The sequence below is a fragment of the Dysidea avara genome, chromosome 11, assembly GCF_963678975.1.
Source record: "Dysidea avara chromosome 11, odDysAvar1.4, whole genome shotgun sequence".
Lineage (NCBI taxonomy): Eukaryota > Metazoa > Porifera > Demospongiae > Dictyoceratida > Dysideidae > Dysidea > Dysidea avara.
In genome coordinates, this window is record NC_089282.1 from 17855422 (window position 1) to 17878355 (window position 22934).

Sequence of the window (22934 nt, forward strand, 5' to 3'; positions counted from 1 at the left end):
TGAATAGGTTAACTATTGAACCTCAAACCTTTTGTGGTTTGAAAGAAATCGAGTTAAAAACCAGGAAGATACAATGAAAAAACCAACAGTGTGTAACAATTACACAATCAAGATTAGCTAATAAAAAAACGACTACTTGCCAGGTCTAACAGAAAAACCGCTTGGGGTAATGCTTTGAAAATCGCTGTACAGATGGAGTAATCAGCATAGAAAGGCTCTTCAATTGTGTAGAAGAATCAGACTTAAAGCCACGGAGTTATAACACGAAATCCAACTTGGTGTAGCAAGTGCGAGATCGAGATACTCTAATAGAACAGTCATCCTAATAGAGCAGTCACCCTGAAGAGAATTCAAGAGATCAGCTACAAACAAACTACCCTGTAGAGATTTCAGCTACAAACAGATAATCCTGTAGATATTTCAGCTAGATACAAGTCACCCTGTAGAGAGATCAGCTAGAAGGAGTTACCTTGTAGAGTTCAGCTGCAAATATATCATCCTGTAGAGAGTTCAGCTATACAAACAAATCACCCTGTAGAGAGATCAGCTGGAAGAAGTTACCTTGTAGAGAGTTCAATTACAAAGAAACCACCATGTAGGGAGCTCAGCTACAAACTAGTGACCCTGTAGAGATATCAGCTAGAAGAAGTTACCTTGTAGAGAGTTCAGCTGCAAAGAAACCATCATGTAAAGAGTTCAACTACAAACTAGTGACCCTGTAGAGATATCAGCTAGAAGAAGTCACCTTGTAGAGAATTCAGCTGCAAAGAAACCATCATGTAGAGAGTTCAACTACAAACTAGTGACCCTGTAGAGATATCAGCTAGAAGAAGTTACCTAGTAGAGAGTTCAGCTGCAAACAAATCACCCTGTAGAGAGTTCAGCTACAAACAAATCACCCTGTAGAGAGATCAGCTAGAAGAAGTTACCTTGTAGATAGTTCAGCTACAAACAATTCACCCTGTAGAGAGATCAGCTAGAAGAAGTTACCTTGTAGATAGTTCAGCTACAAACAAATCACCCTGTAGAGAGATCAGCTAGAAGAAGTCACCTTGTAGAGTGTTCAGTTACAAAGAAACCACCATGTAGAGAGTTCTGTAATAGATATATGTATTATATATATAATTTGTACATTTAATGATAAAATTAGAAATATTTAAAGTATTTAACATCTGCTTCATCATAAAGCCCAAAAGCCGGCCATACAAATACAAAAAGAAGTGAAATCTAATCCAAAACAGCCAAGCTGTAAAAAAAAGAGTGCGGCCCTCAAAAAGGCTATGGTAAAAAAAGATGTGAAATCCAAGGTGGCGGCCAAGAAATGGCTGTGATGATAGGTTAATGGTAAAAAATTTGAATTTTGTGCCGCTGTTTTGGATTAGATTATTTTGACTGGGAGAATTTATAAGTGTTTTGTATGTACAGTATATTGAGATATTTCATTTATATAGCTACATATATTGCTTCAATTTGCTTGTATAATACAGGTCATTCAGATGAGGTGGCATCATGGCAGTACAAACAGTGGGCTACACTAGGGTTTGTACGTGGTATCGCCACTCCGTCACAATCTGGTCAAGCATTCTGCTCTACCCAGTGGATGTCTCTGTTGTTTAACATCATAGAAACCAGCCTGCCTACACCATCAGGGCAATTGAAGCTGTTAGACTCATCAACATTACTACAACAGGTTTGTAAATACTTTGAACATAGCATCCTAAGATGTAATGTTTGCAGATTCAAGTATTGCGACTGCTTAGGGTCATTTTACCATCATGGCAAAGTAACCATAACACTGAATATCAGGAGGAACTAACACAACGTTTGTTTAAACTACTTGGGCGAATTCTGGTTCTCCCAGTGTCTCCATTTCTTCATAAACCAAGTGAGACTTCCTACCATCACAACTTTACTCTCATTGTGTTTGTCTTGCAGCTCTGCGCCGCAAGAGAAAGCCTCACAAAGTATACACTACACAGACAGCATCGTACAGTAGTACGCTAGCTGAAGAGTTTGTGGTGTTGCTGCGTAAACTGCACACACTGCCGGTGTGGAATAGTCTCATCAACCATCACATTAGCGTCAATCTGCACGCCATTACTTCCTTCATTCTCACTCACCCAACTTCGCAGTCCATCGGTGATGCGCCAAAAGTGAGTACTGAAGCAAGAGGTTATGTGCTTCGTTTTCACCGTTCTTTGTAGGACTCTTGGAAAGAAGAAAGCGAACAGCTTGGTCCAATGCTCGCTGTATTGGCCGTCATTGGCGGGGTCGACTCCAGGCTAAGACTTGGCGGACTGGCTCAACAGAACGAACTAGGAGTGGGAACCGTCGCCCGACTGCTCTCGAAGACGAGAGCCATCGTCGTGTTTAGTGGTCACCGTAAACCAAAGCTATGTCCGTTACATCAAATAAAACCTGTGAGTTGATACAGAGAAATAAAATCCAGTTAAATGACACAAATAACTAAGTGGTCCTATGGTGTAATGGTTAGCACTTTGGACTTTGAATCCAACGATCCGAGTTCAAATCTCGGTAGGACCTGATTTTTTTTTTCTTTTTGAAACCTTTTTATATACACCTTTTTGAGTTTGATGTCTTTTTTATTCTTTCTCACTAACCTTTTATGTGCACCTTTTTTTCTGAACTTCTCTGTGCATTACTTCATCTTTTTTGACTTTTAGTATGCTAGTGCACCTTTTGGAGTAGACCAGTTGCCAATGTCAGACACTGTGATGGGAGTATGGACCAGTCTTGTGAAGCTTGCAGGCACCACAACTAGCATTGCCAGTATCCCATCACCTACTACAAGCATAACTGGACCATTTTCTTCATTCACCCAACAAGGAGCTGATGGTAATAAGTTGTAATAACTCTTCTTTGTACATTTTTTTCTTTGTAGATGCTTCAGCAATCAATGTTACTGTGTTAAGGCAGCAACAGATCCGTTTGGGGCTTCTTAAGGCAGCTAGGGTGTTGTTCAGCCGTCAGGAGAATCTTAGACAGATTATGGCACGTCCTGTGGATGCTACTGAGAATGAATACAGTTTGTTCCAGCAGTTGTTGAGTGCAGCTACTGTGCCTTCCCCAGTGAAGGCTATGTTTGGGAGAGATGAATTAGAGGTAACTGTCTGTATAGTGTTATGTAGTGTAGAGTAGTATTTGTAGTATTTATTTCTCATTATTGTTGACTTCATAGACTTCTGCTGTCTCAGTGTGCCAGTTTTTAGCTTCTGAAGTTTATCAACCAGTTGCATCCATCATTGAACAAGCCCCAAGAACAAGCCCACAGGTGCCAAAAAGAAAGCTTGCCAAACCTACACCTACCACCACAACAACTGTTAAGAAAAAATCTGGAGTGAAAAAATCCAAGAAGCCACAACCACCCCCTAGTCCAGTTATACAAAGCCTCATGGAGATGGGATTTTCACGACGGATTATAGAACAAGCCATAAAGTCAACTGGATCAAACACTAATATTGAAAGGTTGGTTGGGTGGTTACTAGAACACCCAGATGTTGAGGTAGCAGAAAGTGAATCAGAAGAGGAAGAAGAAGAAGAAGACATTACTCCAACTGGAAATGACTTGGCTGGTGACACTAAAGTTGCTGCATCAGTAGACAGTGACACGGATTCTTCTACAACAAGCAGTGATGAAGAAGGAAGCGACTTAGGGAAAGAGGAAACAATAGAACAAGTTTATAGGTCAAGAGAACAGTTCTCCACAGTGGATGAGTATGCTGCTTACGTTAAAGATCACCTCCACGTTGGAATGACTATAAAATGTTGTGAAAGCTACGAAGAAGTAAAAGCTGGCGATGTAGGAAAAGTTACTAAGGTAAGAGTAGTATAGTTTCTTTATTTCACATTAAAACACTTTTGTATTTAGTTGGATTCTGATGGACTTCATGACTTGAATGTTCAGGCGATGTGGGAAGGCAAAGGTGGTAGCTACTGGCTGCGCTACAGCCACTGTCAATTGTTGAGTGAACCGGATGGCTCCCCTGGTCAACCCAGTGCTCAGTTTAAGATTGGTGATAAAGTTCGTGTGAAAGGTTCTGTGACAACTCCAAAGTAAGTCTGAGACACACACTTGTGTGCAAACATGTGCACTCGCATACACGCAACACTAACACTACTAAATACATTAGTACTATGATATTTGCAGATGGTTTTTACTTCAAAGTGACCTTTTGCCTGTATTGTGCATGTATCTCTGTGTGTAGCTATGGAATGTATATATATGTACATACATACACACATACGTATGTATGTAATAGTTGTAACACAGGCATGAGGACTTTTCCTGATATGTATGCCCGACTGCCTGAGGGCCGCAGGCCCGAGGGCATACATATCAGGCAAAGTCTGAATATGCCCCGTGTTACAGCTAATATGTAACACTTATTAGGCTGATAGCCTGTACAGGACGATCAATCATCCAAGCCAATACAAGTGCAGCCACTGGATGTATTATATATGCATACCTAAAATTTTCGATTATGGGTCAGCAGCTAGTACGTTCTGGTTATGTTCGGTTATGATAAACGGACATATCCTAGATATATCACGGAGATTTTCTGTTACGCGAGTTAAATGTTTTACTCAGTGCTATTGAATCGTTTATGGAAAAACTACGCAGTTCACTAAAGGCCTAGGCAGTTACGTTTACTTGTAGAGTGGTTACTCTGTGCAGAGTGGTAGCTTCGTGATGGGAAGGGGAAAAAGCTTCGTGATGGGGGTGTGTCCGTATTCGAAAACGTGTGGAAGCGATCAATGATTAAGCTACAGCACTAGTTTTCACCTTAGCCCAACGTTTTTCAACTCGTATGATGGCGAGGATAGCAAAACACTCTCTGTCTGAGTGGTTTTCAATGGGAAATCCAAGTCGTACATCCTAATCACATGAGTGTCGATCGATCCCACAATCGATTTCCGCATCAACATCTATGCAATCACTGCCCAGTTGTAGACCGGCTACATTTTGTATGTAGCCTGGCTAGCTGGGCTACATTTCGTATGTAGCCTGGCTAGCTGGGCTACATATGAAATGTAGCTTGGGCAGCTCCTTTGATCTGAAGTGTGAAAGTGTTGTATGTATGTATGTATGTATGTATGTATGTATGTATGTATGTATGTATGTATGTATGTATGTATGTATGTATGTATGTATGTATGTATGTATGTATGTATGTATGTATGTATGTATGTATGTATGTATGTACTAGTGTGTGGTATTCATGGTTTGTGTTTTACTACAGGTACAAATGGGGACACGCCAATCACCAAAGTGTTGGTTTAGTGAAATCACTTGGTAGAAATGGCCGGGATATCACTGTCAACTTTCCCGAGCAGAACAACTGGACTGGAGTCATTGCCGAAATGGAACTGGTCCCTGGCAAGCATCCACGCCACAAGTAAGCAACCATTTTATACACAACAATATAAGAGATTTTAATATGTCTCCCTTCTTTGCTAACATACAGGGAGTATTTGCTGGCACTGTTGGTGCATATTTGTTCCTTTGCTTTTCTTAGGTGTAATGGATGTAATATGTTTCCAATTGAAGGGGCAAGGTACCACTGTCAAGTTTGCGCTGATTTTGACTTCTGCCAAGCTTGCTTTGAGAAAGGAGAGTCACACGGCCATGCCTTTGAGAGATTTGATGATCAGGGACAACCTGCTGTGTTTGTTGGCTCTCCAAAAGCTAAGAGTAAGAATTTTGTAGTGACAATGAACAGTAGAATGTCTCAAAATGGTTTGATATTTTTTTTAGCACTGCAAGCCCCCTAAAATGCACACACAGCAAACTGTCACACTCTGAAATGTAGACATCTTAAGACACTTTCCAGTAATTTGTATCACTACATAGTGTAGTCACTAAAACCAGAGTACCTTAAGTACTCCTGAATATAGAATGCAATGACACCTTTTCTAATCAGGTAACTTGTCCACACAGACAGCCATTTTGCTAGAAATTTTTTTTCCAAGAGTGGCCACCTCATTAGATTGGACTTAATTTTGCAATGATGCATCTATGTGATGTTTATCTTTCATATTTACTGGTGGTTGTGTTTCCTGTCTAGGGAAAGTGATCAAAGTTCGACGAAGAAAGAAGATGCAGGGAGGCTCAGTGATCATGGAGTGGGACCAAGTGGTGGAGAAGATCTCAGTGTCATCCAATAATAGTCAATTACCAGCTCTGATTGATCATTCTACTACCACCTTCTGGCAGTCTAGTGGACAACAGAATAAAGTAAACATGTGTGTGTGCATGCGTGCGTTTAGTGTGTGCGTGCGTGCGTGCGTGCGTGCGTGCGTTCAGTGTGTGTGTGTGCGTGTATGTGTGTGCATGCGTGCATGTGTGTAGTGTAGTCTATACACTACTGTTGTTATCTCCATCGCAGCACTGGATCAGGCTGGAGATTCACCAGAACATTCTTATTGAGCAGTTGCGTATTGTCCTCAGTCCACAAGATGGCAGCTACATGCCCACCCAACTAGCTGTCCTCGCTGGCAGTGCAGTTGGGGAACTGACAGAGATAAAAACTGTCCCAGTTCCAGTTGCAACTAGTAATGTAGTGCTACTGAGCAGTCAGTCACAGTATTACAGAGTTATTGAAATACATGTTAGAGCCTGTAAAGGTAGTGGTATTGATGTGAGGATCAGAGGAGTGCGTGTTGTGGGCCGACTGGGGCTGAATGAAGATGAGCTTGCAGCATCTTTCTCCTTCCTAACATTAGATGCTGAAGAGGATAATTCAAAACATAAACAATTTGGCTCCTTCCTGCCTGGCCGACGTGAATATGACCTACCATACAAAGTGTACGGCTGGGGATTAAACGATAAGGGCCAGTTAGGCTGTGAAGGTGGTGACGAAGAAAAATTCACCACACCTACTGAGATTATTGCTTTGTCTAAACTTAATCCTGTGCAGTTGGTGGCAGGCTCCAAGTGTACGTTTGCTGTCACCTCTGACGGCAAAGTGTTTGCCTGTGGTGAAGCCTACAATGGACGTCTGGGACTTGGCCATTCCTCCAACATCAGTGTGCCTCGGCAGGTGACAGCATTGAGCCAGTATGTAGTTCGTAAACTGATGATCCATTCTGGTGGAGGCCATGTGCTAGCCTTGACTGTGGATGGGAAGATCTTCTCTTGGGGTGATGGGGAATATGGACAATTGGGACATGGAAACACAAAGTGAGTTCAGTGAAATCTGGCCACTTATGTTGGGACCACAGACCACTTTAAAGGGTGGTCCCAAAGTGCCATGGCTACGCTATATATCCATTGCACAATTTTTTTGCAGTACAGTCTGTAACTGTGTTTAAATTTTAGTAACTACAGTAGCTGCCTTTATGTGTAGGTCACTGGATCTACCTCAGATGATTGAAGCACTTCAGGCCAAACATGTCAAAGAAATCACATGTGGCAGTAACCAGAGTGCTGCCATCACATCAAACGGAGAGCTTTACACTTGGGGATCTGGTGAGGATGGCTGTCTAGGACATGGTGACACAGCCAACCAACTAAAACCCAAACAAGTATGAGAAATACACCACTAAACACCTCTCTAAATTCAGAACACCTCTAATCTGACACTGTTGATTCCCTGTTTCACATACAGACTTTCAGCTCTTTAGTAAGGACTATTCTGAGTCAGTTGTTACTACCAACAAATGTCGGATTGTTAGTAACTGATTTTATTTATAAAATACTGTTGATTCTTAGTGTTGAATGTGTTGTGTTTTTAACAGGTTGCTGGACTACAGGACTATCGTGTTACATGCATTGCTTGTGGTAGTCGTAACACTCACATGTTAGCAGCCACTGACGATGGTACAGTCTGGGCATGGGGTGATGGCAAATATGGTAAACTAGGTGAGTAACAATTTGATTGTGGGTTCAAATTTATTTCAAATGGCACTAACAACCTTGTAATTTAATGTATTGACAATGAAATTAAATTTATCATCACTCAGGAACTGGGTCCACTGAAGGTTCTTATGTTCCTGTCCAAATACCAGCATTGGAAGGAGAGTCAATTGTCCAGTTGGAGTGTGGTATGCAGTTCTCCGTTGCACTGTCCAAGAGCGGCAGGCTATACACATGGGGCCGAGGGGAGTATTTCAGATTAGGGACAGACAGCAGTGCACCGATCTATCAACCACATAGGTTACTGTCACTATCAAAAGTGAAAGTTGTCGAAATTGCAGTTGGCGGGCTACACTGTATGGCTATAACAGACAATGGAGAGGTAAGGAACCACATTGTATTCACTGCACTAAATTAACTTTATCTTTTTTAGTTGTATTGTTGGGGAGATAACGAACATGGGCAACAAGGAAATGGTAATATGGAGCCTGTTAGGAAACCACAGCTATTGTCTATTTGTAAAGATGAGATGTCTACTAATCATCGTGTGCTCAAGATTGCATGTGGCTCGTCGCATACTCTCATTTTTGTCACCTCCACTCCTTCAACGATAGAAGAATTTGCTCCCATCACATTTGCTGTTGAGAAGGACCCACTGGGGACTAATTTATTGTCAAGTAAAGTTACAGAAGAAGAACTTGCTGAAGTCGATGCTGCCGCTGCAGCTGCTGCTGTATCAGTGAAAAATGAAAAGAAGGAAAGACCTTTGTTAACTAAAGTTGTTCTATCACTACCAGTGCATAAAAAGAAGCAGAAGGCACTGGGACATATTCTTACTGCTCTGCAGATTGCATATGCTCGTGATGCCATAGTGAACTCACTTGGTGGAGTTGTTGAGGATTCCAGTAGCATAAGCTATGACTCTGAGATGGAGCTACGTGACCAGAGCCTTATTGAAGCTACTGGTGTTATCCCATCTGTTTCAGTGGACACTTTCACAACACTATCCACTGTGTCCTCACAACCAATATACAATACTATGTCACATCCAAGTGGTCTCGATGAATTTACTAGCTTACTGAGTGAAGAAGATGCTCGAGTTATTGTTGACCTTCTGAAGCTGGCAGTGGCCGGTAGAGCTGGGGAGAAAGGAAAAGAGACTTTAGCTAAAGTGTTGACAGCATTGGCACAGGCTAATCCAACAGTAAGTAAACAGAAAAGTACGTAACTATAGCAACAATTTGTGTGTATGTAAGTGCACAATTTGTGTGTGTTTAGTGAAACCTCTACTCATTGACTTCAAGACCTAATAGAAAATGAAGAAATAAGGATAAATGTTTTAGTCCCAACAGGTCCAGCAATTTTTCCTCTGAGAAAAAACTTCTTCGTTACAGCAAAAATAGTCAGTTGCTTTGTCCATTTGTGTGTATATATATTTAGGTACTTACTGTATGCGCAGCCTTTATTTATGCCAAAAATGTATGCCATAAAACAATGTGTCACTGTTCTGTTGTGTACTCACAGGTAGCAGGAATGTTGACAGAGATGTGTATTAGTGAGTTAGAAGATGTGGCCAGAGACCCCAGCTGTGGTGGTACACCGGGAGCATCTGTTGTACAAGAAAGCCCTCATCCTTATTCCGGCAGTCTTTCATTAACTCGCTGTGTACGCATCCCTGGAGCTGAAGGCTTGCGGGTAGAATTTGACTCAAGATGTTGCACCGAGAAACGAGACCACCTCACTTTAAGTGATTCCATTAGTTCATCCACAATCACATATTCTGGTAGAGATCCTACTGACTGGTCCCAAGAATTCACTGTGACAGGTGATGAGCTGAGATGGGAGTTTAAGAGCTCTGGGTCAACCAGCAGTTGGGGCTTCCGGTTTACAGTTCACCCTATTTTACCACCTAAAGTGTCGTCACAAACTGTACTGTCAGATAGAGTACTGCAGTCAAAGCCTTCTGTTGACTTAGTGACATGTCTACTTGGATTTCAGTTGAGAACTAGTCACAGTCAAGAAGCTATTCCTCGTCTTGGTGCTGCTTTAGCTGCTTGTGCTCAACTGCAAACTTTAGATGCTTCACAGCGTATGTGGTCCATCCAGCAACTCCAGAGGCTTATATCGTCACCAATGGGTGCCTCTCTTTATCCTACCTTCATGGCAGGAATGGCGAAGGGGGGTAGTGAGGAGCATGGAGCTTCTGATAACTCATTACTAATATTAGTACAGAGGTTACCAGATGCATTGTCCAAACAGTACAACTATGAGCTGTCACGTGTGTCCAATGGAACACAACTGTTGCATAGGTCAGTGTGTATTATATTTATGTTGTACTAAGTGTGCATGTGTACAACGCATACACCACATTACACACACACACACACACACACACACACACACACACACACACACACACACACACACACACACACACACACACACACACACACACACACACACACACACACACACACACACACACACACACACAATTCACATGCACTTAGTGTTAATCCTATCACTCCTTTTAGTCCATTCTTCCAGTCACTGCTCATGTTAAGTGCTAACCTGGAGCTGGACGCACTTGACTGCTGTAATGACCCCAGCAAGTGGAGTTGGTTCTCACAATACTGCATGGCCTTACGCACAGCTAAGAGCCTCCAACAGCGTACGCAACTACCCATGCAGTTTATGCAAGAAGTGAATGAGAAAGTTTTTGTTTTGAGGCAGGATGGGGAGCCTGATGACCCCAGCTACGTGGATCATAAGATTTTGAAACAAGAGCATGATGAGCAGCTCCTTCTGTGGATGCAGAGGTTATTAGAATATATGTAAAGTAGTGCCTCCTATTTGTGGCCACATCAAGTAGTAATGACCTCTTTACAGTGACCATGCCAAGGACTAGGTCAAGTAGGTAGCTAAGGTTTCTTCTTGGCCTCATTGATAAGATGAACGTAGTGGCCATGACCCTACTAATCATGTTTCAGTATATTCTTTTGTTGTTAGGTATCCAAAGGACTGGGAAATCCCCACCAGTTTCAACTTTTCCATATATGGATGGGGACATAATCACCGGGGACAACTGGGAGGTGTGGATGGCAACAAAGTTAAAGTGCCTCGTATCTGCGAGGCATTTGCTGAAATAAGTCCAGTCCAGATTGCAGGCGGAGAGCAAACATTATTTGCTGTAACAGCAGATGGAAAGGTGATGCCTTTTATTTCTGTCATTTGGAGTCCAAATTCCCTCCACAGGTTTATGCTACAGGTTATGGAGCATTCGGTCGACTAGGAGTTGGTGGTACAGATAATATCCTGGCCCCAACTGTGCTGTCCAGTTTGGTATCCAAGAGTATTAAGGTGACAAAAGTGGCAGTCCATTCTGGAGGGAAACACTGCCTAGCAGTGACCACTGCTGGAGAGCTGTATGCCTGGGGTGAAGGAGACGATGGTAAACTAGGACTAGGGAGCGGTGGAGGGTAAGTCTAGTGTTTTTCTAGTCCCATAGATACTACACTTTACCGAGCTGTCTTTGTGGTCAGTTGTGTAGAAAGGTCACTCTCTCTAAGCCAGCCTACTTTTAATGTCTCCAATTAGAATTTTACAGTATGGTAATACAGTAGGACCTCCATTATCTGAACACCTGTGTGCCAGTTCAATCATAAAAGTGTTCAGATAAGTGAATTTGTTCGGATAAATGAAGCACATTCATTTATATAGAGTTGTGTTCAATTACTCTAATAGAATGTTCACCTAATGGCAAAATACTCTAATAGAGCAGTCACTTGTATTGTTCGAATAAATGAGGTCCTACTGTACTGGATCATGAAGGTTTGAGCTTTCCTGCTCAAAAATCCAGCCTCATACAGCTTGGCAGTATTGGTTAGGTATAATTAAGCCCAAATATGCCTTCAATGTGACCCTACACCCTTTCGACAAGTCTCTGTGAAATTTAACTATGTTAGTTAACTGAATATTCTGCTAAGTGACTAACTTATTCCACCAGCCAAGCATGACTCAACTATGATTAACATTACAGGCATAACTTTTTCACTGTTTGATGTCGCTTCAGCCTGAGATATGCCTTTATGTAAACCGAAGCAGCTACAATGCATACATCATTGACTTACCTTTGTGTCCCTTTCCCCACTACTGCGTAGGTGTTGATTGATGGTAATGCGTAATAGCTTCAGTGGTAAAAGTTGTCTGTACTTTCTGTAGTGACAGGATTGATTACAGAGGTGCTTCTTCACTTGTATTGATAGTCGGGCCACACAAATTATTTTTTATGGCATCATTGTTTCCATCTGTTGTAGTATGTGCTGGTTAACCAGTAGCAATGAATTACATTGTAACTAAAAACTGTAAACAAACAAGTGTAAGAAATTTGTATTTGAGTAGAATAGGTAGCAATGAAACAAGGGAGGTCATCTACACCTACAGCTATACTAGTGGACTTTTAATCCCTAATACTTTAGTCATGACTATATTACTGACAGGCTTATATGACTGAAGTAGGAATGAAATGTCCACTAGTATAGCTGCAGGTGTAGATGACCTCCCTTGTTTTCATTGCTTTTTATTGTTATCAAATGATTTTTTTTCCTTATACAGTGGTGGTCCCTCCATTATCCAGCCATCAATTATCTGACTTTCTGTTATCCAAACTATGGCGGTGACTGTTCTATTAGAGTATTTTGTCTAAAGTTTGTGCTCTATTAGAGTAGTTGAACGGGGCTCTGTATATAAATGAATGGGCTTCTATTATCTAAACTTTTCAGTTATCTGAACACACTCGGGCCTCAGTGAGTTTGGATAATAGAGGGACCACTATCCTTTTATCCGTACATTGAATCACCTGCCTTCATGGTAAGGTCAAAAAAACATGTTCTAAAAAATGATCAGCTTAGATAGGTTTCGTATAATGAATCTTTGTCTTAACATTTACTAAGCTTTATTGCGGCAAGCATAGGTACTTGTGTTTAAGATACTTAACATATTCTCAATGTTGTTGTTCGCAGTACTGTGGACATTCCTCGTCTTGTTGAAAGTCTTCATGGGAAGAAGGTTATTGATGCTGCATGTGGCTCATCACACAGCGCTTGTATCCTTGATGACGGCTCCCTGTACACCTGGGGTAAAGGTCGCTATGGCAGACTAGGCCACAATGACTTTGAGAACCAAGTGAAACCAAAACAGGTTAGTGAAGGGTTATTAGTTGTGTAGTAATTTAATATTAATATTATATGCTAGGATATTATCCTGTTGTTATTTCTGTGTATTTCCTAGTGTCTTATTGGCTTTTGAATACAGTATCACTTCTTTTAGTATGAGGAAAGGCTCAATAGTCATAATATGGTAAAGCTTTTGGTCCCTACAGATGTACATTTTTACCTCTGAAAGAGAAAGCACCATATTGCAGCAATAATTATAACACTTCATCAGAACACATTTGGTTGGCCTCAAGGTGTCTTTTTTTGCAGATCCCTAATTGTCCATTGTACTACTGTAAGACACTATGCAACATTGAACTCAAGCTTGTTCATAGCTCTGTAATACAGTAGTACACACTAACACTGTATTACACTCTATTATAGGTGATGGCATTGAAGGATGAGAAGGTGACATGTGCGGCTTGTGGTAGTGGAGATGCTCAGACATTGTGTTGTGTGGCCAGTGGAGCTGTCTACTCGTGGGGAGATGGTGATTATGGCAAGCTTGGCAGAGGGGGAAATGAAGGTGTGTGTGTGTGTGTGTGTGTGCATGTATGGGTACATGAGCTTTAAAATACCTGAGCTTTAAGTGTGAGAATATGTGAGCTCTAAAATACCTTAATAGAACAGTCATTTGCTGCTTTGCTTTTAGCACTCAAATAGAGCAGTCATTGTTTCACTGTATCTTTATCAAAAGACAGGTTTGTACTCTACTTACGTCCAATGGTACTCTCTCATGTCCAATGTTTTACATACCCACATACGCAGTGGTTTGTACATACTGTAGAAATGGTATGTGTGTATGTCTTGTTTCCTCCTAGGATGTAAAGTTCCTAAGAAAATTGACAGTTTACAAGGTAAAGGAGTTATCAAGCTACTCTGTGGCTCACAGTTTTCAGTTGCTCTCACCAATCAGGGCCACCTGTACAGCTGGTAAGTCTAGCCACACACCCTTGTATTTGCAAACAAGAGAAATTGCTTGCAGGGGTAAAGGGGATTATCACAGACTTGGTCACGGCGACGACGGACATCAGCGCATACCCCGACGTATTGTAGGAGTTCTAGAGAACGAGAAAGTTATTGACGTAGCATGTGGCTCACTGCACTGTGTAGCTTGTACAGCAAGTGGGAAGGTGTATGCATGGGGGGACAATGATGAAGGACAGATTGGAAACAACAGTACAACATCAGTTCATTCACCACATGTGAGTAACCTCAATAATATTTGAAATGCCTGTACAAATACACCGTGTAAAGTACAGCAATCTTTAATTATTGAACTTTAACGTGTCAGCATTTTTGTTTCTCCTCTATAGTTGATAGGAATGCCTGACAACACACTGATAGATCATGTCGCTTGTGGGTCAGCTCACACCATGGCATGGTCTTCGGTTCGTCGTAAAGTGATCTGTACCCTACCCATGAGTATCCCACTGGAGTTCAACCATCTGCAAAACATGTCACTGTACATGTTGAAGAATAGGCTGGTGTTGCTGCATCATTTCTCAAATATCTTCTGCAAGAGCTTACCACTCTTTAATCTGTCCCAGTTACGTATGACATCTGATGGTACCTTGGACAGTAGCCTCGACCTTGATCACCTCCGCTGTGTAATTTTCTCTTCAGCTAAGGTAAGCACATTGTCATTAAGTAAACTGTACTGTACCTGCTTGTATGTTTTAACTCTTATTATGAACTATACTGTTACCCCTCTTGAAAATTCAATACCATATAGGAAACTTGGTATGAAAGAATTGAATGCATTTCTGTAGGAGGCAGCTTTCAAGAAGGTCATTAAGGCTACTATGACACAGAACAAACAACATGGTCCAGTCATTGAGCTCAATAGGTTACAGGTACTTAACATGAGTGTATAATGATTGTGTATGTACGTGTGTGTGTATGTGTGTAACTGTTACTACATTTGGTTTTACCCGTGTACACAGCGATCACGAGGGAAGACAGGTATGGCAGGTCCTGATGGTTGCAATTCAGTATTTGGTCAAATGTGTGCCAAATGGACTAGCATACCTCAAGAGTCACTATTGCTTCCTCATCGTGTCTGGAAGGTGAAACTGATTGGTGAAAGTGTTGACGATTGTGGTGGTGGATATTCTGAGACAATAGCAGAAATGTGTGAAGAGTTACAAAATGGATCTGTCCCCTTACTCATACAGACACCTAATGGCAGAGAAGAGACTGGTGTTAATCGTGACTGCTTCATCATCAACCCAGCTGCTACCTCACAGACCCATCTCAACATGTTCCGCTTCTTTGGTGTACTCCTGGGCATCGCCATCCGCTCTGGTTCACCTATAGACATCAATTTGGCTCCGCCTGTGTGGAAACAACTTTGTGGTATGTCTTTGACCATCGCTGATCTGTCAGAGATGGACACAGATTATATTCAAGGCTTGTTACTGATGAGGGATAACATTGAAGAATTTGCTAATGTTGACATGGAGTTTACAGCCCCAAGTGCCAGTGGCATCAATGTACGCTTACATCCATTCTGGAAACACGTCACTTCAGCTAACTGTCACGAATACGTCCGCCTGGCATTGCATATGAGACTACACGAGTTCAACCAACAAGCTATAGCTATCCGTGAAGGAATGTCACGCGTGATACCAGTACCTTTGCTGTCCGTGTTCACTGGACTTGAACTGGAGACCCTCGTCTGTGGCAGCCCAGAAATCTCGGTGGACATGTTAAAGTCAGTCTGCACATACAAGGGGATAGGACCCAATGCTCCACTGGTGAAATGGTTTTGGGAAGTGATGGATAATTTCAGCAACACTGAGAGATCTCTCTTCCTGAGGTTTGTGTGGGGACGGACAAGACTGCCACGAACAAGAGCTGATTTCAGAGGTCGAGATTTTGTATTACAGGTGAGAACTAGTGCTCTCTAGCTACACTTCCTAGTAATTTATTATGATTGGATATGCTGTAGTGTATTTTAAGCTTACCTTTGTATTTCAAGAATTACTTAAATATGCAATTACAAAATTGAGAAAGTAAAACAGACAATACAAATGTATGTGTGTTTCAAATTAAGTTTGCTGGTTTGTGTGTAATCCTTTTTCATCTCTTTAGGTACTGGACAAATACTCACCCGCAGATCACTACTTACCAGAATCCTACACTTGCTTCTTCTTGCTCAAAATTCCTCGCTACTCTTGCAAACCAGTGTTAGCTGAGAAACTCCGATATGCTATTTATTTCTGCAAATCAATTGACACAGATGACTATGCTCGCGTGAATCTCAGAGGAGATGATGCATTTACCTTAGAAGATGATTAATCAACTTTAATCTTTTTAATTTTATCATAGCTAAGAAAAATACATTATTGTTGACATGCTGCAAGCCAAGCACCTAGTCCTACTCACTTCACCTTTTTTTTATTTAAGAAATATATTGAAATATAAAAATAGTTTACATGCTTTGAACTGACCTACATAGCTGTGTCAATGACTATTTTATTTACTATTTAAGAATTGACATTTTATTTCACTATTTAAGGTTTAAATATGAAATATCAATGTACTGGTTGCTGGTCAAATTGTATCAGTGAAGGATCTACAGGACTTTGTGATGGTATATCATCATTGTTTAAGAGTTGTAGTTTGATGGTTGGCTGTTGTGAGTCACTGTCCTCCACTCTCAAGTGTACCCGACTATCTTTACCGATCAATTGTTGCTCAAATGCAGCCGCTAGTTGGTTAACCACTCTCCGATCCACCTACAAACAAAAATGAAATGCTTCACTCGGAAGATCCAAACAATACACAACATGTAGCTAGTTTTACCTCATGTTTCAAAGACCTGGCACCATATCTGATGTTGTACCCATCTGCTAGAACATCTAGTACTTCAGGACTCCATGTTAGGTCTATACCATGTCTTTCTGCTGCCTGTTGACAAGGAAAAATTACAGTGAAGCTTGTCTAATAAGGGTCATGGGAAATTAAAAATCATTTGATCAGCAGCCACTTACTTAATTATAGTTGAGCTGAATCCTGAAAAACAGCTAAAAATTAAAGGTGGATTTTTTCTCAACAGAATTAACATTTCAGCCAACCAGATAATTATTGGTAACAGCAAAGGTGTCAACAACAGACAAGTATGGTTTGGCTCCATTAAAAGTTCAGGAAAGGGCTGTAATGGACACTGTACTTATGTGGCTCCCCATAGCTGTACTTATATGGCTTCCCCATAGGAAATGTATTGTGAAAATTTTGATTTGCCATAAATATTATGTCAAACATTTGAACAAAAAGATTTTGAAATATTGTTAGCGGGTCAAGCAGTACTACAAATGAGCCAAATTTCAAGATCATGTGTAATTGCATCCATGAGTTATTAAATGTTTTTGAGGATTCAGCTCAACGTTAACATACTATAGGTTAGGTAATTTAGTGACTGCAAGTTTTCATCACATGACCTTTTTCTTCCAAAACTTCAATTCTTTTTCAACAAGTTGGTTCAGCTCAGTGCGGGAGAAGGGCAAGAAATACACCATTTCATTTATGCGACCAAGAAATTCATCTCTCCGAAAGTGACGCTATTAAAAACATTATTCTTTCAAATGTAGTATAGCCAATCAAAACCTTAAGAATTGGCTCCACTGTTTTATCTTTAAATTCTCTACTAATTTCTAATGTTTTCTCAGGAAGATCTGTCAAAAGAAAAAAAACTCACAAACTTTTAAAATGAAATATTTCTTACCCGTACTACGATGCTGCTTAGCAACCTCTGCCTCTCTTCTTAACTTCAAAGCATGCGATGCTATCTCCTCATTGGCTACATTTGACGTCATGATAAATATGGCCTCCTTACACTCTACTGTTCTGCCTTTGCCATCAGTGATACGACCCTGTAAAAGAGCCAATGAGATTCCTCCAAATGTAGTAAATTTGGCATGCAAAACTACAAGTGTGATATATTAAATAGAAAAGTCACTAATGGTTAAGAATCAATAGTCAAACTCTGCTCATCTTTTTTAAAACAAGAATGTAAAATTTATTTTCTTCCCTACCAATATTGTACAGTGAAGTTAGTTAACCAAAACAACAGGGCGTAATAACAAAATTTAGAGTGAGGGGGTTGAGAAATGTGGAAATGAGCTTTCTGGGGTGTGCATGCCCCCACAGGAAATTTTCAAAAAATCAGCCTTGAGGTTAAATCTCATAGCAATTGTGACTAACATTTTATCAAAAATGTTTACACAATTGCACTATGGGAGTGTTTGACTGTTCTATTAGAGTATCTGACTGCAGAGTATATTGATCTTTAAAACTGGAGGGGCTAAGCCCCCCTCCTAGCCCTTTAAGATAAAGGTGGAGGGCTTTAGCCCCCTCCCCCACCTGTTGCTATGCCTACAAAAACAACCAAAGTTTGAAATTGTTTGGAAAAACGAGCAGTGGCTGTATGTACAACACTACACTTCACCAAGTATCAGTTGCAGGGGCGGATCCAGGGGGGGGCTTTGGGGGCTTTAGGCTTTACTTGATCAATATGCTGAGTATTATAATGAAATTTTGTCTTAGCATAATTATATGATCACTAATAATACAAATACTCATAAAACCACCTTATAAACATCTTTTAAAGGTATTATCAGTGGATTTATGCTAAAGTTTACGCAACAAGGACCCGGATCAGTATTGGAGGTGTACAAGATCGAGATACTCTAATAGAACAGTCACTTAACTACTCTAATAGAACATTTACTGGAAGCATATAGTTGGTTCTGTTATGGAATTTTTCCAAATCTGTCTGTACCTATGCATACAATGAAGTGCATTGGTCTGTTTAAATGACTTCATTCATCCACTTGTGTAGTTAATATGTATGGCAATACTTAATTCAGGTACACAATTTCCATTGAAAATGCTCTCAGATTCAATCTTGTATTGTTCAAATTTCAAAATTTTCCACTTTCAACATTATTATTCTAACATGCACCTATTCAGTGTTGTGCAATTGTGAGAGGGTGCATCATGTACTTGGTTGTCTGTACCTACCCAAACTTTTCCATTAGCAAAATGCTTCAGAGAGCCATACCTATAATCTAAAGGCAGTATATAAAATATCTACAGGCAGAAAATATTATGAATTTTATGTGGAAATGTCTCCAAATTGCAGTATTTTAGCATCTATTTTTTCAAAAATTTCCTGGGGGGCATGCCCCCAGACCCCCCTAGTTTGATTAGTACCTTGAGTTAGCCCCCCCCCCCTTTTATAAATCCTAGATCTGCCCCTGAGTTGCTCCACTCAACCACTGCAAATGCATACTTCATAAATGTGACAAAGAGATTACCACAGAAAATTCTATGCTTACATAATCATTTCTAACACTGGAATGCATAAACAATCCTCACCCACCCACCCACCTCATCAAATAGTTGTAGCATAATGGTTAACACATCAGGGTGAGCCTTGTCCACTTCATCAAATAACACAACAGCATTGTCACACAACTGGAGTGCTGAGGTCAACTGTCCCCCTTGATCGTAACCAAGGTAACCAGGAGGAGCACCAATAAACTTAGCTACCTATCATAGAATGTTCCCATATTAGGAAAATTGTTACTGAGTATAGCTGACTTTAACATACTTCATGTTTTTCCTGGTATTCAGACATGTCAATGCGTATAAAACCCTAAAAACACCAACCGATTCAACAATGTTTTAGTAGTTATTAAAGCAAGCTTAACCTGTTTGTTGTCTCTGTGAAAGTAGGCAGCTACTTGTTTAGCCAGTTCAGTTTTACCTGGTCAACCAGAGTATCATTATGACTACAGACAACACAATGGGTAACATACCAACACCAGAAGATCCAAGGAACAAGAACACTAACGGACGATCTTCATCTGCCCAACCATTTTCACGACTTCTAATAGCTGGAAAAACATTAATAATTGTCAACCTTTGATTCTTAATTTTTCTATTGGTACACATGGACAATAAATTCATGGTTCCTATTTTTCTTATGTGAGTCTTAAATTTACGGGAACTTTCACCAGGACACTAAATGGTTACTTCACACATTTCACTCACCTGATCCTACCACAGCGATAGGCCCTTCTTGTCCTACAATGTGTTCCCCCAGTCTCTCCTCTAAAGGATATCTTCTCCGTTCCTCCATCATTTCTTTTTGCTTTAGTTCTGCTTGCTAAACCAACTGATGACAGGTGTGTACACAAACACACCAGTCTTCACACACACCTTAGCTTCTTGTGTGTTGAGCATTTTGAGGACGTATGTTGTAGTGCAATATGCTGATGGTTTCAGTCCTTTGTGATTTCTGATAGAAGGATCAGCACCTGTGAGTGAATTTGTTACGATTTGACAGGAGATTTCATAAGTCTTAGATGTGTGTGCGTGTGCATGCGTGCATGCGTGTGTGTGTAATACCATTCTCCAATAATATTTTAATGATATTGTGATCATTGAGAACCACTGCATAATGCAGAGCTGTAAATCCCGAAAAATTTACATCTTCTTGAAAACGATTGGTGAACTCATGATTGCGCACACGAGCAACTGCAATAAATGTAAATAAGTGCTAGTGTGTCATCTGTCCATTAGTAAGTGGCTACACACCTGCATAACTGTCATATCTCTTCTGCCGTGCTACTCGGTACACACTGGAGAATTCATCCTGAAGATTGACATCAGCTCCATGTTCTAGCAGAACCTTTAAAGCACTTGAAAAGAGACACAAAATTGCAATGAACGAACACACATCGTTGGCAGCTGTTGTTGCAAGTGCAGTGACATGGAAAACATAAGCTGCACATTGCACTTGCTGGTTACACACACAGACACACACATGCATGCACGCACACACACAGAGACACATTTGCATACTTTGCTCTGCCGTTCACTACTGCAGCATGTATGGCTCCCCAGCCAAGGTCATGTCTGGAATTGACGTCCACTCCATTATTGATTAACCTATGGTGAGTGCTTGTTGTATGTGTGGTGAGTGTTGGGGTAGTCTATACCTCTTTATTGTAATCACATCATTGTTTTTAGCTGCCACTGCTAACTCTGATCCTTTACCTAAACATTTAAATAGCATACAAGTACAACACACAGACATACAGTGTTGTTCTAGTACTGCAAATTCATTTTAGCTCTACTTCTTTTCTTAGTCAACTGCTATTAGTAAGTTTTAGTACCCTACCATCAAGAGTTAATAATAAGAGAGGTTCTCTTATTATTAACTCTTGCTACCATGCATAGCATAGATATTATATAATATCTATGATGATAGCCACAATGTGGTCAGTACGTAGTCTGGCGGCGCCCGCCCCTTCGCATAGAGTAAGGGTCTAGTACACTTAGCATCACCGAGTTGTCCTGGAGGAATTTAATTTGAATGTAATGACGTAACAAAAATGGTCTTAATGGAAGTGTCTCACCCAAAACTGTGGCAATGATATTGAACTTTCTTTACCTTTACACAGGCAAAAGCGGATTGGTCTACTTTTATAGAATACATATGTCTCCCTACCTAGGAAATCAGAGTGTAACCCGGATGTTTCACGTATCAAGCAAGGCGAAAAGCCCTTCCCGAAATAACCCTTTCTTCTCGTTGTTCTTTATTAGCTAACTCCTTCTGTTTCTTTCAGTACTGTTAGGGAATTAGATTCATTCTTTTGATGTAACATAAACAAAAATGCGCTGATTAAATGTGGAGCGTTCTGATTGGTTGCACCACTTTTTGGTAATCCGGTACAACTCCACTATACTAAGCATACCAGACCCTTACTCTGTGCAAAGGGGGCGGCACCGCCAGACTAGTCAGTACGTGCACAGAAGCATACATTTGTTAAACATGTAACAGTAAAGTTCAATTCGGCATATTCCAGTCAGTTGGAAGGTCTGAAAGTAAGAAAAACAATTTCTGCATGAACAAGAGATGGCAATAGTTTGGACAGTGATCTTGCAGTTCTCTTTCAAGGGGGTGTCATGTCGGCTCACGTTGTAGGTAGATCTGCGACCGCGGTCAAAGTCTTGACCGGGGAAAATTTCACTTTGACCCTTGACTTGCAGCGTTTATCGTCTTTGACCTGTGACTTGAGCGTTTCTTGTCCAACTTTTGACCTACACTTATTTCTCTATTTTCCTATACGCACCTGCGCTTGTAACTTAGCATAATATTTTCTTAGTGTGTGCTACCAGCAGCTGGGAGAGAAAAATCATTATAAATATGGCGAAATGCCTGTTGGAGCTTTAAAACATCTTCTTGGAGATCCTTACTTCTTGTGAGTTACGTATAATCCCGTAAACTTGATAATAGCTACGTATAGTTTTCGATTGTGGGCTTCGAACCTTCCGTATCGTCTTGACCCTTGACCCACTGTAAGAGCTATTTAGTGGCCTTGACCGTTGACTTAGAGTTTGACCGCGGTCGCAGATCTACCTACAGCAAGAGCCTGAGTGACATCCCCTTGTCTTTGTTAGTGTTAACCATTTTAGCAAGTGTGTGTGCGACATAAAGAACTAGAACAACACACACATTACTACTACCACCACTACTACTACACACACACTCACGGTTACTGTCACCACAAAGCAACAGACTGATGCTTGCTAAAGCAATACCGTGTACACGTGGGCTCCACCAGCTGCGAGCATTTCTCCATTTCGAGTTCGTACCTTGATCATTCAGAACTTTATGATCCGGAAGAAGACATGAATGCGAAACAACTCTACTGTAAACACTTATCGGAACATAACGAAAACGCCTAGAATTTGTCCAGAGGAGTAACCTCCACAGCTTCATTTTAAACCCACAATCAATTGTGTATTAATTTTTTAACTTAATCCCA

General features: G+C 40.8%; 2 protein-coding genes and 1 non-coding gene across 4 annotated transcripts in view; 2 read left to right on the forward strand and 1 right to left on the reverse strand.

The window, feature by feature from the left end:
• Positions 1-16606, forward strand: part of LOC136238817 (E3 ubiquitin-protein ligase HERC2-like) — a 54875-nt gene extending 38269 nt beyond the window's left edge. Inside the window, exons 27-54 of the mRNA XM_066029419.1 lie at positions 1488-1690; positions 1738-1885; positions 1936-2153; positions 2205-2420; positions 2685-2856; positions 2903-3123; positions 3200-3838; positions 3890-4074; positions 5262-5417; positions 5538-5713; positions 6087-6256; positions 6408-7201; positions 7368-7545; positions 7759-7882; positions 7984-8258; positions 8310-9080; positions 9401-10185; positions 10411-10695; positions 10886-11084; positions 11132-11355; positions 12898-13075; positions 13474-13615; positions 13911-14022; positions 14075-14294; positions 14406-14720; positions 14862-14945; positions 15036-15980; positions 16186-16606. Coding sequence (XP_065885491.1) covers positions 1488-1690; positions 1738-1885; positions 1936-2153; positions 2205-2420; positions 2685-2856; positions 2903-3123; positions 3200-3838; positions 3890-4074; positions 5262-5417; positions 5538-5713; positions 6087-6256; positions 6408-7201; positions 7368-7545; positions 7759-7882; positions 7984-8258; positions 8310-9080; positions 9401-10185; positions 10411-10695; positions 10886-11084; positions 11132-11355; positions 12898-13075; positions 13474-13615; positions 13911-14022; positions 14075-14294; positions 14406-14720; positions 14862-14945; positions 15036-15980; positions 16186-16392 — 8342 coding nt within the window. The 3' untranslated portion in view covers positions 16393-16606. The remainder of the gene's footprint in view (positions 1-1487; positions 1691-1737; positions 1886-1935; positions 2154-2204; positions 2421-2684; positions 2857-2902; positions 3124-3199; positions 3839-3889; positions 4075-5261; positions 5418-5537; positions 5714-6086; positions 6257-6407; positions 7202-7367; positions 7546-7758; positions 7883-7983; positions 8259-8309; positions 9081-9400; positions 10186-10410; positions 10696-10885; positions 11085-11131; positions 11356-12897; positions 13076-13473; positions 13616-13910; positions 14023-14074; positions 14295-14405; positions 14721-14861; positions 14946-15035; positions 15981-16185) is intronic.
• On the forward strand, positions 2473-2544 carry Trnaq-uug (transfer RNA glutamine (anticodon UUG)). Its single transcript has one exon. It is a non-coding gene; the product is annotated as a tRNA-Gln (tRNA).
• Positions 16550-22906, reverse strand: LOC136238819 (mitochondrial disaggregase-like). Of its 2 annotated transcripts, none has more exons than XM_066029425.1 (16): positions 22660-22906; positions 21102-21159; positions 20965-21051; positions 20698-20801; positions 20509-20637; positions 20320-20417; positions 20152-20266; positions 19917-19994; positions 19809-19864; positions 19709-19753; positions 19486-19647; positions 17819-17966; positions 17701-17768; positions 17535-17654; positions 16900-17004; positions 16550-16832 (listed from the first exon to the last, which is right to left on the reverse strand). In XM_066029425.1, the coding sequence occupies exons 1-16, from the start codon at positions 22886-22888 to the stop codon at positions 16629-16631; spliced, it is 1806 nt and encodes a 601-aa protein (XP_065885497.1). In that variant the 5' UTR covers positions 22889-22906; the 3' UTR covers positions 16550-16628. The 2 variants fall into 2 exon arrangements, 1 of the variants encoding a protein (XP_065885497.1); XR_010693207.1 differs by having other exon boundaries at positions 16797-16832; positions 17491-17654.
• Between the last annotated feature and the right edge of the window lie 28 nt (positions 22907-22934).